Here is a 15097-nt window from a genome sequence, read left to right on the forward strand (position 1 = left end):
ACAGTGAATGGCGCAAAGTATAAACTAAAGTGTCTGTCTTGTCTGCTGAAGATCAGCTATCAAATGACAGGAGTGATGTTTCTTTTCTATACAGCTTCTGGTTCATTACTCAGAATCCCCCTAAGAACCTGCATTTTTAGTCTCACACACAAAAAAATGTACAGACAATCTCAACAGTGTGCATTCAGAGAAAACAAAGCTTGGCCAACGAAGATCAAAGAATAGTTTTCTTTCTGCTCCCACTCCAACACAGACTCTGGAGAAAAAGTGCCATACCTTGGCAAAAGTAGACCCTTTCCCTTCAGACTGGATGGTAATGGTGTGAGTTCTTCTCTGGAGAATCTGGTCTATGTCTTCTTCACAGAACTTGGAGCCTTCATCTTCCTCATCCATTAAGGCTCCATAAGCACCTTTCCGGAGCAAGTCTTCTACCTCCATCTTTGAGAGTTGTTGTACCTGGACAGGTCACCAAAGGCTACTCACAAAGTGGAAAATGCACAGGAGAAAAAGAGCCTCAAACCTGCCCTCATGATTCAGTGTACGCTTCCTCCACTAACTGCACATGTCAGAAGAATAAAGATATGGGCCACAAGTTTTAGAAAATTAAAGCCCAGATAAAGATGCTCAAAAAAACTATGGAGAGGGCCGGCAGGTAATCCTCTATACGGAGCTCTGGAATAAAAGTCAGCACAAGACCTGATGGCCTCAACATTCCTCAGGACGTTGGTTACTATTGAATGTCACAAACCATTGAAACTATGCACCATTTAATGTTTTAGTTTGAGTCTGTATCTTTTTAAAAACCTCCAGATGTACTAAATGAGCTAAAGAATGATGATTTATTCGTTATTAAATAAATACATGAGTATTGGAAATGATGTCATTTCTCAACTAAAGAAAGGATCCTGTGCCAAGTGAGATCTTCTCAACTGCTTGTTGAAAACAGGAAATAGGAGTTCAAAACACTCTTTCCTGGTTCTAATTAAGAATCTGGTTCTCTTTCTATCCATCACAAAAGGGAATTCCATGACTCCCAGCACTGGTAACTTGAAGTATTATACTTAGCAACATATGCATAGCTAAGAGGATATAGAACATCTGGACTGAAGACAACTCATTTAGAAGGTTTTAATTCCCAACCTTTGATGCCCTGAGTCCAGAGATTAAGGAGATACTCTGGTTTGTTGGCCTATAATTTAATATGGTTTAGGAATCTTAGCTGCAATTTTTCATCCCTGTGGAGGGGGAAAAAGACTTTTTATTAACTACCATACTGCAAGCTGTTAATTATTCATTTTTTTTTTACTGACCATCATGCACTGAACATCTTTAATATGCCAAGGACTGTTAGGGGCCATGGGTGATACAGATAAAATAGGTTCCATTATACCTCGGGAAGCTCAAAGTATGGAGTATGAGATAAGTCATGGTGACAATAGATGTTTAGAGTGTTAAGTGTTAAGATCTACTGACTTCTAATAAGCATGGTTAAAAACTCAGCTTACTGAAACATTATTGCACGCTGGGCAATTCTACCCCATAACTGTGCCTAGATTCCCTTTATGCATCTGTAAAATGCAGACACCTGACCCTGAATTATCCTCTGCTGTGGGGAAGGACTCAGAAAAAAAGACATACAACCTGACTCAATTTAGTGAAAGTGAATCTTAAAGCAGCTGTAGGAAGGAAGACTCTAGAGGGGCCCAGGCTGTGTGATGAGTGCTCCTTGAGGACCCCGGGCAGGCACTGTCATACTCACTCCATTGGTGCTGCCCTTTCGGTTTATGTCCTGAAGAACAGCCTTGTCCAGACCCAGCTTTAGGCTGGCTTTGTCAAACATTTCCCGCTCATAGGAGTTCCGAGTAATAAGACGATATACCTTCACGGCCTTACTCTGGCCTATCCGATGACATCGGGCCTGAGCCTAGAAAGGAAGGTCGTATACATCATGTCACCAGATACAATGGCAGCAGCTCAAGAAACAGGGAAGTGTTCAAATACCATGTGGTGTAAGTGGCCAGCTCTCACAGTTAATAAGTCATGGGATCACTTTTGGAACAAAATTCACCCAGATCTGCCCCTTCAAACTCACTCACTTCTTCATACCATTATTTATTGAGTGACTACCATATGCTGGGATAAAGTGATAAGAAGGACACAGCTTCCTACCCTCCCCAGCTTATGGTCTGAGTGTTGCCACTCATTCCTCGGATGCTGTCCTGCTCTCTGGGCAAATCCCTCAGAGCTGGCAACACCAGTTTTTTCACTTTTTCATTTTACTAGAAAGAAGTTTTCACGCATAGACAAAAGTAGAGAAAAGGAGAATGACCTCTTATGCACAATCCTTTCTCATCTCTACTATGCCCCCATCCTCTAAGACTTATGAGGCAAATCCTAGGCATCCTATAGTTTCATCTTCATGTATTTCAATATATAATTCAAAAGACAAGGACTCTTGTCGTTGCCACTGCCACACTTCAAAATATGAACACTTAGTATAAACCATCTTGCCAGTGTCCCAATTTCCCTACTTATCTCATAGGCATATTAAGTTTGCTTCTTTGGATTAGGATATAAATAGGGGGATCCCTGGGTGGCGCAGCGGTTTAGTGCCTGCCTTTGGCCCAGGGCGCGATCCTGGAGACCCGGGATCGAATCCCACATCGGGCTCCCGGTGCATGGAGCCTGCTTCTCCCTCTGCCTGTGTCTCTGCCTCTCTCTCTCTCTGACTAAAATAGATAGATAGATAGATAGATAGATAGATAGATAGATAGATAGATAGATAGATGTAAATAGGGCCCATATGTTGTAGCGGGTTGATCTGTCTCAATTCTCTTTCAATCTACAGATACTCCTTGCTTTTGACTTCTCCCTTTTTCAAATACAACCTTTTAAAAAAGTATTTTTATTTATTTGACAGAGTGTGTATAAGCGCATGAAAGAGAGGGTAGGGAGAGAGAAGGAAAAGAAAACTCTGAGTGCAGAGCCCGAGGGAGGACTTGATCTCATGACCCTGAGATCACGACCTGAGTTGAAATCAAGAGTCAGAGCTCAACCGATGGAGCCACCTAAATGCCACTCAATGCAACTTTTTTTGTTGGAGAGACCAGGTTTCTGTCCTCTAGTTTCTCATAATCCACACTGCCATCAGCATTCTGGCTATGTCACTGAACAAGTTCCTCTGTTCCCTGTATTTCCTCTAAACTGGGAGCTGTATCTTGAGACTTGATCAGGTTAAGATTTGATTTTTGGCAAGTGTGTTTCTTGGTGGTTTTTGAATTTCCATCAGGAGGCACATGATGTCTGGTTATCTTTCTTCAGAGTGATAATCATTTGCTAGATCCACTATTTCATTAGAGGTTACAATTCCTCACCAATTTTTTGGTTACTCTGATGCTCAATTCCTGTAGAAAACACAAGCTAAATGCTTGATTCTTTCTTTTTTTTTTTTTATCTTTAAAATGTTTATTTATGGGATGCCTGGGTGGCTCAGTGGTTAAGCATCTGCCTTTAGCTCAGGGCGTGATCCTGGAGACCCAGGATCGAGTCCCACATTGGGCTTCTTGCATGGATCCTGCTTCTCTCCCTCTGCCTCTGCTAATGTCTCTGCCTCTCTTTCTTGTGTGTGTCTCACGAATAAATAAATAAAATATTTTTTTAAATAAATAAAATCTTAAAAAAAAATAAATGTTTATTTATTTATTTTAGAGACAGAGTGAGAGAGTACACAAGCAGAGAAAGGGGCAGAGGGAGAGAATATCTAACCAGACTCCTACTGAGTGCAGAGCCCAGCATGGGGCTCAATCCTTCCTATGAGCCATGAGATCAAGACCTAAGCTGAAATCATGAGCAGGATGCATAACTGACTAAGCCACCCAGGGGCCCTTTCTTTCTCTTTATTTAACCAGTTTCCAAAATAACATCCTCCAAGTGACCAATGAAGAGTTTTCTTTTTACTTTTTAAAGAACACAATGAGGTTATGCATTTAAATGTATGTGCTATGTTTTATCCCACTGCTGTTGTTCTTTTTCCTTTGGGAAATTTCACGTTGGCTCCTGAATTCTTTTGACATGATCCAGTCAAATTCAGAAAGGAACAAGATGAGAATAAACTCTGGTGTTCAAATGGATTTGGAAATATCTGTATGAACTCATGGTTACAGGGGGTCTGAGTACACATATACATACACAGAAAGAAAAGAGATACAGATATGTCTGTCTTTATGTTTGCATCCTGGTATGATATGTTCCACGTTCCTACTGTCTATTTCCTGCCCTGACCTGGATGCAGTCATTTTATTTCCTGGGAGTCCTGTTTCTTTCAGTAGGAGTATGGATGCTTTAGGGGTGCTCGTTGCTATTAGGTAGGTCATTGTTTCTAGGTCTACTTAGAAGTGTGTGTGTGTACGGTATATTCAACCACGTACATATAAAGGACAAAGCATATACCGGACAAAATACATCATGAGATCATACTATTATTTGTAATTCAAACTTAAAAGTACAGCATTTTAACTTTACCAACCACACATCTGTATCTTTCTAAGCATGTCGAAAAGCTGAATTCTCAACCACACCAATATCATTATTCATTTGATTTATCCCCCAATTTATGTAATAGCCTGAGAAAAACTGTATCATTATAATCTTTCCAGAACATAATTACTAAAAACTGCAAGATTTTTGTTTTCCTCCTCTCAGGGTTTATATTCCACTAAGTATGTACACTCAAATCATACTGTTTTAAATACACAGCAGCAGGTAGGTTTCTTTTTCTTTCCCAGTGGTAAGCTTAGGAATTCTGAAATTACTTTCTATGTAATATAGAACTGAAGAAATGGGTAAATATACTGAGGAAAACAGGAGTTAGGGATTTCACTGTTGAAGAAGTAAGTTACAAATATATAAAGAAAAAAAACTAGAATAACTGTATGGTATTAGAATGGATTTGCAGGTTCCAGTATGAACTCATGGTTAGGTTATGTGCTTATGTGTATATAAACATACACATATATACAGGTATAGAAATAGATACAGATATATGTGTATTTTTGTTTACTACCTGTGTCCATATACACATATGAATGCATATTATGCATCTATGTGCATCTATATTCTCTGCATGTATGTATTCTAGGTATGTCCACTGAACAGGCATATAGAAGCAATGGCATCGCAGTAGCAAAGGCTGTAACTCACTCTCAGATCTTAGTTTCTAAATATATTTTCCACTAAGATAAAACCAAGACATGGTAGAGAAATAGTTAATCCCAGGCCTGAAGGCAGAAAAAGTACAGGGTGAGCACCAAACATATTATTGTGTCAGAATGTAAGGAAGAGCACAAAGAAATATGGAGACATACCCAAATAACACTTCCAACTTGCAGAGGTTTACCACTGGCTATGTCCAGGATGCTACAAATAGCAAAATAAATACAGTAGTAGAATATAACCCACTGAACGCAAAAAAAGAACTCATGAGTACATAATGACATAAATAAATGGGAGAAAAAGGAACACTCTTTCTTATAGTAGAGTGTGACTAACAGAGTTTGAGTAACAAAGCTTAGAAAATCACCCCTTGCCAACCATCACAGTGCTGACTGATTCAGGTAAATTAATCAATGGAAACTAAAACCAGTGGGTGAAACTTTGATGAGGAATAGGATATTTATTTACACGGTCTCAAAGTATCTTTCCAAAACTGCTTATTAATTTTAAAGGGAAAGCAGCAACTTTATAGTGAAGACATCTGGCAGATACCCCTTAACGAAGATATCCAAGCACATATTATCACACAGATATTACGTTCCTTCTGATGTGATATACTGAGAAGGACATATCACTTCAGTGGTATTACTAAGCCTGAATCCAATCCTGAGGAAATACAAACACAAATTGAGGGATAATCTGTATAAGAACTGGCCCGCAGTCCTTAAAAACATAAGGTTATAAAAGAAAAAGAAAGAGGAACTCTTCCAACTCTAGGAGACTAAAGAGATATGGTCAGTAAGGTGATGGGTGCTCCTGAACTGGATGGATCTCAGACCAGGGGTAGAGTGGCCATAAAAGGACACTGAAATAAAAGCTAAATCTGAATACAGACTGTGGATTGAAGGCCGTTTTCTTATCTCCTGATTCTGAGAACTAAACTGTGGTTATAGAAGAGAATGTCCTTGCACTGAGGAACTACACACTGAAGTGCTGGGGGCAACTTATTCTGAATGGTTCAGACAAAAAATGGTGTGTGCACACATGTGTTTAAGTCTATGTATATACTCAGAGAGGTAGGGGAGCTAGAAGGTAAAATGATAAAGTAAATGGGGGCAAAATGTAAAGAGTTGGTGAATCTTGGGGAGCCTGGGTGACAGTTGGTTAAGCATGTGCCTTTGGCTCAGGTCATGATCATGATCATCGGGTCCTGGGATTGAGCCCCAAATCAGGCTCCCTGCTCAGTGGGGAGCCTCCCTCCTCCTCTGCCGTTCCCCCCTGCTTGTGCTCTGTGTGTCAAATAAAATTAAAAAAATAAAATAAAATAAAAGTTGGTGAATCTGGATAAAGGCTATACTGAAATTGCAAACTAAAATTATATCAAAATGAAAATGTCAAAAATATTAAATACAAACATTTGAAATAATTTCTCTCTTGGGGTTACACTATCCACTTGATATATGGCTATATTTAATGGTTTTATTTTGCTTCTGCATTTTAGGGATTGACTACCAATGACCCCTGGCCCCACATTAACTTAAACACAATGAAGGGAGTTAAGAAAGAAGAAAACCAAACCAAGTAACTTTGGACAATGGTATTTTGATTATATACCGAAAGACTAATGACAAACAAAAAACCAACCCACTACTACAGTTCAATATTATATGCTGGTAAATTTGTTTCACAGAATATGGGTCAGGAATTCTGCAACTACTTTATGTACATACTAGGATTGAACATACGAGTAAATATACTGTGTTATCATAAAACTTCTCACAGCCAGAGAAAGGAGTTAAAAAGAAGGAAGAGGGGAAGGCCGGAGTGAATCCTATGTTGTTGGATTGGAATCAGGAACTCACTGTGGGTGGACAGTATGGGAAAGTACAGATGTGTGGTTTGAGTGCTTGTGTCAATATACATGCATACATATGTTTCCTAGTTCTGTCTGCTTAGAGAGTCTAGAAGCAATAATACTCTAGAAGCATTGGGCACTCCTAGTAGCCAGATCTTGGTGGCTAAGTGCCATTCTTTTTTTTTTAAAGATTTATTTATTTGAGAGAGATAGAGAGACAGAGAGAGTGAGCAGGGGGAGGGATAAAGGAAAAGGGAGACAAGCAGACTCCGCTGAGAGGGAATCACCCATGCCCTTAGTCAAGGGCTTGATCCCAGGACCCTGAGATCATGGCCCGGGTTGGACACTTAACTAAATGGCATTCTTGAATAAAAGGAACCAGCAGGGCATATGGGTGGCTCAGTCAGTTTAAGTCATGATCCTAGAGTCCTGGGGTTGGCAACACTTTGGGCTCCCTGCTCTTTGGGGAGTTTGCTTCTCCCTCTCCCTCTGTCCTGCTCCCCCCACCTGGCTCATACTCTCTCTCTGAAATAAATACATAAAATCTTTAAAAAATAAAAAAAAAAATTAAAAAAATAAAAGGAACCAGGGATCCTTGGAGGAACTGTCAGTTCTATGGCTGTGGCAGGAAAAATGCAACATGAACCCGAACATCTTGTGGTACCAGAAAGTAAGGAAGTGATGGACATTAAGGAGGGCATGTGATGTAAGGAGCACTGGGTAACATATAAGACTGATGAATCATTGACTTCTACCTCTAAAACTAATACATTATATATTAATTGAATTAAATTAAAAAATTTATTCAACCAAGAAAATATAAATAAGCAAATAAATAACCTGATGGGAGCATGTCAAAAGGACACAGGAGACAACCTGAGGGATCTCCTAATGACCAAGTATGAACAACAAAATAAATAATGAGAGTAAGAGACTATAGCCCAAAAATAAAACGAGTCTATACTGGCATAAAAAACAAATGGGGATAAAGGACAGCTATTCTTTACAGTAGAATTCCAATTAATAAGTGTGGAAGAAATGACTGAAAAAGAAAGTTATGAGGAACCAAACCCCATGGTAGTAATTGTTGAAGGCAAGAACTACTAATTGATACTAAAATTAACAGGTGAAAGTATGGTGAGAAACAGGGTATTTATAGAGTCCTAAGATATCTCTTCCCAAGATACTGATTAAGTTTAAGATAAAAATAGTTCCTTTACAGTGAAGAAACCTGGCAGACACCACCTCGACCAAGTAATCAAGGGTTAACATCACAAGAAGATGTATTAACACCATGTACCCCCAAAACGATGCAGTGAGGAAGACATAACATCACTTCTAGGATATTCTTGCCAAAAATTCGTAACCTCAAATCTGATCATGAGAAAACCTCAGGCAGACACAAACTGAGAGATTAGCTGGTCAGTATCCTTCAAAAGTGTCAAGGTCATGAAAGTCAAGGAAAGACAGGTGCTGCTGCAAATTGAAGGAGGCAAGGAATCAGGACTTGTAAAGGAAATCTGAGAACATGCATTGGATCCCTGATCAGAAAGAGAACATTTGCAGGAAATTGGAGGAATATGAATATGGTCTATAGATTGTGTCAATGTTAATGTCTTGGTTTCAATTAGACTACGGTTGGTTATATGAAATGTTAACATTAAGGAAAACTGGGTGAAGAGTCCTAGAAATCTGCACTATTCTGCAACTTTTTTAAAGTTTAAATTTTTTATAAAAGATTTTATTTATTTATTCATGACAGAGAGAGAGAGGGAGAAGCAGGCTCCACGCAGGGAATCTGACATGGGACTCGAGGATCACACCCGGATCTCCAGGATCACACCCCGGGCTGAAGGCGGCCCTAAACCACTGGGCCACCGGAGTTGCCCTAAAGTTTAAAATTATTTTAGAATAAAAAGCTTTTTAACATTCTTCTTCTTCTTTTCTTTCTTTCTTTCTTTTTTTATTTTAAGTAGGGTCCATGCCTGTGTGGAGCCCAATGCAGGGTCTGAACTCACGACTGTGAGATCAAAGACCTGAGCTGAGATCAAGAGTCAGAATGCTTATTGCTTGTTGGCCTTTTGGCTAAGATCAAGTGAAGAGTCAGAATGCTTAGCTGACTAAGCCACCCAGGCACCTCGGAGAATAAAAAGTTTTTAAAGATTAATTTTGTTTTATAATGTTATAAAATACTTAGGGCGGTTCCAAAGTCAAATATACAAAAAGGCATGTTTGAAAAAAGTAGCTTCTATCTCTGTCACTTCCATCCTGTTCCCTCGCTCCCCCTACAGGTAACAATTTAAAAATAAAGTGTTTTTTTGTTTGTTTGTTTGTTTTATCTTTCATTTGGGGGGCAGGGCAGGAAGAAGCAAGACCCACACAGCTTTTTTAGATGAATGCTAGCATACTATGCATACTTTTTCCACCTTATCTTTTTCCCCCCACCCAACAATATACTCAAGAGATGATTCCATAGCAGTATATAGAGACATTCCTCATTCTTTTATCAAGTTGAAAATACCATGGCTTAGTCAGTCTTCTATTGCTAGACAACTCAGTTGTTGGGCCTTTGGCTATTACAGTTAGTTGCCACATCTATTTTTGGTACCTTTAGTGGCAGATCTATTGAGGAAGAAGATTTGATGGATAATCAGCAAACAAAGGAAGTGATCAAGGTAACTAATATGGTTTATGAAACCTGCATAGCATGAATAATATGTGGCCACAAGTACTGACACTGATTTTCTTTCTCTGGCTCATCTGATGTTGAAGGTAAATTATAAGAGGAGGGAATTTAGAAATGTATTGAGCAAAAGTCCAATACAGGAGAACTGCAGACACCGCTAATTACCTTCCTGGTATCCATATTTCCCTTATTCCTCAATCCCAGAACCCGGATACTTGTAGAGGGCAGCAATGTGTCCACCTGCAACCACCTCTAGCCTCCCAGGGATGACAAGGGAATACAGCCTGATTGAGGAGATGCAGAAGTCTATTGGGATATCTGGAAAAGTTCTGCTCTCCTGAAAAATGCATCATACCTTCCTTCCTTATCTTTCCTGCCTAAGGTACGAAGTATCCATCTTGGAACAAAGAGGATGTAAACCATATTCCCTGAGGATGGTGGAACAGAAAGAGAGAAGGAATCTGGGACTCAGAGGACACTATAAAGCCACCTGACCTTGGACTACCTGTCTCCAGGATTCTTGTTAATGGAGAAAAACCAACCTGTCTCAGGATGGGGGTGGTGGGGGTGGGGTGGCGGCAGGGCATGGGGCATGGTCACAAGCAGCTAAATGACACCAGAAGATAGCTACATGCTCTCCCAAGATGGTTTACCTGAAAGACAACAGGATGAAGTCCTGTCACATGTAAGATACTCATCCTGTTACAGTTAAATCTCAATGACAGTCCTTATTTCCCTAATGAGAACTCACACAAAACAACGTGGTAAACAGAGAAACACTCAGAACTAGGGCAGTGACTGAGATGAAGTCCAAATGTCCAAATGAAATCCTCAGCAAAGGCACAAATACAGAACCTCCAGAGTAGGCCATGAGGAGGGGGCAGGGAGCACCATGGGAAAATTCCAGAGCTCACATGCTCTCCTGCATGATATGCAGGCTCAGTTTGTTGCTTACTTTAATACATTTGAGGTGAACAAAGATAGGCCTACAAGAAACAAGTAGTGACGTTCAGAAAATTAAAAACAAACAAACAACCAGGCGCAGATCCCAATGACTACAATGGGAAGAAGTCCTGGGGAGTAGCTGAATTGAACAGTGACAGATTTCCAATTGATACCAGCCCTCATGTCAGTTTCAGATCTAGAATTTGGCACAATCTTGTACCACATCTTTACAATTACATAAAAATTAAATAGTTGGTACAAAGAACCAAGCATAATGTTAACTTCTTTCTTGACCTATATCTACTTTTTTGAATCATTACCGATTTTATTTATTTTTAAAGATTTTATTTATTCATTAGAGACACAGAGACCTAGGCAGCGGGAGAAGCAGGCTCCTCGTAGGGAGCCCATTGCGGGACTCAATCCTGGAATTCCGGGATCACACCCTGAGCTGAAGGCAGAAGCTTAACTACTGAGGCACCCAGGTGTCCCCATTACCTGTATTTAAAAAGTACATTTTCTTTAATACTTTACAATGCTACTTGGTCCTCAGTGATAAGCAAAAACAAATGCCTATAGTCACAGCTGAGCCCAACCACACCTAACGCACTGGCATAGCTTCCTAGCCTATTTCTTTGCCCAAGTATTTGATTTCAGGCACAGCAATTTTACATCTCTTCTGGCACTCTAAAAAGTCTGCTTTCACAGGCCAACTACTCACGCAAAAGAGGACTTAGGGGCTCTTCCTGCAGGAGGAATCAGGGCGTACTGGACACTGCCCTCCCTTAACTATTTCCTTTGCAGGCCTGCTTTGGAATAGGAAGTTTCTGGCTCCAGATTTATTCCTTTGGAAAAGGTATCATCCCCTCTTAAAATGTAAACATTTTTGGGAAATAGCAGACACCTGCCCATTCCATTTCTACTGTGTAGCTCAGTTAGTCACCCAAACCAAAGTCCTGAGCGCTGTTGTTTCCCCAGGGCCTGGCCTGCTGTGTGGGGCTCAATCAATGTTTCAGTAAGTCAGTCAAGAGCCAGCTGAATATAGGAAGGAGAGAAAAGTTGGCAGCATGGGGAAAGGGTCCTTTGGGGGAGCCAAAAAAGAGGTGGGGAGTGAAAGAGAGCAGCAACTGGAAGGAGACACAGGAGCATACTCAAAAACTTGGCTCACTTTATTTGTGGCCGCTGCTGTACAGTAAGTGCCTTATTCCACCTGTCTCAGGAGCACCACCTGTGCTCATTCCCACCTTCTGTTCCCTTGGTCTGAAACATTCTTCCTTCTGATCACAGATTTGAGATCCTGCCCCTCACCTAGGTCTCTGCTCCAGATGTCATCTTCTTAAGAAGCCTTCCTAGATCACTCTCTAGGACAGGGCAAACTGACACCATTCTCATCCTCTGAGTCTGTTTTACTTCTCTGTAACAAGGATGCAGTCTGTACCTCATTCAGTTTCCCTTGTCACCCCACTAAAATGAAACTTTGACGAAGAGCACTAACCACTAGTCTTGCTCACTGCTGTGTCTCCAACCCTTTGAACAGTGCCTGGCACATCCCAGTATTCAGCAAATACTGAAAGAATGGACCACGTAACAGAACGTTCACAAACTCTCAACTTTCTTCCAGCAAAGAAAAGTAAAGCCAGTAGAATTTAGCCCTTTGAGTTCCAGGCCTACATACTGCTAACAGAGTTGGTGCCAGCAATGTGTGGCAGTGGAGGAAGAGGCCAAGGGGACCAGAAACTCTCTCTTTTGTAATAGTGCATCAGGCCCCTAGAGCGGACCATGGAAGGGGCTCTTGTTCCTCAGGCTGGATTCCCTCTCCCTTCCCAAATGCTGTGGACAGGCAGTTGTGGCATTCCCTTGTGGCGATGCCCACTGCCAGCAGCCCTGCTCTCATGCTTTCTGAACCTTCCCTTTAGGGACCTTATCAACAAGAGCGACAAGGAACCATGCAGCTCCACCACGGTTACCCCAAGGCCTATCCAACCCTCAGGAAATCTGGTCTGAAAGAGCAAAAAGTTCCCGGAGGAGCATCTGAGGTGTCACAGGGCAATGAGAAAGCCAGGTGCTGGTGGACTCTGTGAGACCTGTGGTACCCTGCTACTTCCTCAGGCCCACCTCTGCCCTCAGAGCTAGCAGCACTGCTGACTTCCTGTAAACCAGAAGGAAAGAAACCCGCTTTTCACTGCTTGTTTTCATTCTCAGGCTACTCTGAGTACCCTTTGCCGTTTCTTCACCTCAGTGCTCCAGGAACCCTGATGTGCCAGGACTGGATCCCGGCTGTGCCTCCTGAGTGAAGGTGAGAACATGGGAATTCACACTCGATTTCCTTATATGCACTGAATCTAAACAGACATGTTCAAGGTTTGAGAGAGGATGTGCATTCACCTGATACCTCTAGGGAAGATCTGCCTATTAAAGGGACCTCGAGTTGGTTCACCTCTGACACAGGTGCAATTCTTCAGCGCTGCTTTTTTCTCTCCTCAACTCTATGCCTGCCAGCAGTTCTCTGCGGGAAGGTTCGCCTTGGGATGAGGGTATGCAAGGACAGGAGTCTGAGGGAGCCTCATTCTGGCTACAGGTCAAGCTATATCATCTAATCCACCTATACAATTTACTAAAGCTCATCTTCTTTTCCCCCCTCAGATTTTATTTATTATGAGAGAGAGAAAGAGAGAATCTCAAGCAGACTCTGTACTGAGCACAGAGCCTGATGCAGGGCTCAATCTTACCACACTGAGATCAGGACCTGAGCTGAAATCAAGAGTTAGATGTTTAACTGACTGAGCTACCCAGGCACCCTGAAAGCTCACCTTTTGATCCGCCATAGTACTTCTGTGTCTATTCCTTAATTGGTTAAGATCTAGGCCTGTGGGAAGATAGAATGTACTGAACTCCTCAGGCTCTAGTAAGACCAGAGGAAACAGCATATGACACTTGATGTCATTTGTTTCATGAAGACCTAGATTTAAAAAAAACATCTCTAGCAATTCCTAAGCCTAATTTTACCCCTAAAGCACAGAAAACCCCACCAATGTGATCAGAAGAAAAAGATGAATGAGTGTTTAATAATAATAATGAAAAAGCACCAGAAAAGGTAACAGTGCTCCTTGACTTTTAGCTGACTTCTCAGAGAAAGGAGCTATGTTCTCCAGCTACAGAAGCTGGTTTGTCCACAGACCTGCCTCAGGGCCTCAGGCCTCTTCTAGTCAGGTAGGCTTCCCTTTCAAGGCTCTGAGAGGGTCTTCCTTCGATCAGTCAAGAAACAGTGTCCCAGCATTGGCACTGCTTTCCCATGCTAGTTTGCCTGGGGATAACCATGGACTGCACCAGATCTTTCCACATTTTACGAGACCAGAGTGAATACTCACATGTTCTATCATCTGAACTCAGACCTCTGAAGCCAGGATGAAATCCCAGTAGGGTAAGGCATAAGGCCCTGTTTATGAGATTCTCTTTTCTGTGGCCCTGACATTTGTATCAGGCAGGACACATTTCAATCCACACACAGATAAATGTTCTGTGCCAAGGCCATCTTCCAAAAGAAATACAATCATCTATCAGAGCAGGAATTGTGGTTCTTCAATAACCATAAAGAACTAGAGATGACTGAAAGCTTTCATTCATTTTACAAAAAATATGAGATTATGTACCCTTGTGTGAATGAATATGTGTAGGTCAACATGATGTAACTAGCAAGGATAGTACCAGGGAACAGACAGTCTCATTGTTTCCTACTGTTAGGCTTAGGAATGCATTGCACTGATGTTCACAGCGGAACTTAGCAGTAGTCTTGGGAACAACATGAAGGTCTCAAGGTTCCAGTACCCAGACTCTGTCCCCTACATCATATTTATGGCACATAGTACAAGGGCATGTGGAAGAGAGAGCATGTATATTGAGTGTGTACCATTCTGCAGGAAGCCTCCAGCCCCTGGGCTCCTCCCTACACCAACTAAGTACACAACCTTGCTCCATCTCTGTGGGCAACTCAGAACTAGACTTCCCTTTCACTCATGTGTTCTTCACAACCGATCCCACTCCCCACAAAGACTGCACTGATCAGGCTTCCTTGCCCTAACATCACTCTTCCCAATTCTTTAATTTCTACCCAGTCTGGCCAATATTTTAAAAATATAGGACAGTTCCCTCTAAGTACAAAACTTTTACAACAACAACAACAATAGAGCAGACAGCAGTAGGACCAGACCAGAAGATTCGGTGGCCAGTCTGGGAGCCCAAGAGTTGAGGAATTCTAACTCTAACTTGCACCTGGGGCTGCTGTCACCACTGACACCCTCACTCATTTACCTTCTGCCACATTCTTGGTTCAAGGTCCCACCCTGGATGGCCCGGAGTGCTGGTGGTCTGTTTCTCCACTGAGACTGAGCATTAGATTAAGT

At 41.5% G+C, this 15097-nt stretch overlaps 1 protein-coding gene and 1 long non-coding RNA gene across 6 annotated transcripts in view; one reads left to right on the forward strand and one right to left on the reverse strand.

Moving 5' to 3' along the window:
- CHD6 (chromodomain helicase DNA binding protein 6) overlaps positions 1-15097 on the reverse strand; it is a 203915-nt gene that overhangs the window by 56489 nt on the left and 132329 nt on the right. For all 5 annotated transcript variants that reach the window (XM_077873187.1, XM_077873189.1, XM_077873188.1 and 2 more), the window contains 2 exons: positions 1760-1924; positions 277-456 (listed from right to left, as the gene is read on the reverse strand). In XM_077873187.1, the coding sequence (XP_077729313.1) occupies positions 277-456; positions 1760-1924 (345 nt within the window). The remainder of the gene's footprint in view (positions 1-276; positions 457-1759; positions 1925-15097) is intronic.
- On the forward strand, positions 1032-8997 carry LOC144298362 (uncharacterized). Its single transcript, XR_013365314.1, has 2 exons — positions 1032-1179; positions 8829-8997. It is a non-coding gene; the product is annotated as an uncharacterized LOC144298362 (long non-coding RNA).

Source organism: Canis aureus, chromosome 26 (assembly GCF_053574225.1).
Source record: "Canis aureus isolate CA01 chromosome 26, VMU_Caureus_v.1.0, whole genome shotgun sequence".
Lineage (NCBI taxonomy): Eukaryota > Metazoa > Chordata > Mammalia > Carnivora > Canidae > Canis > Canis aureus.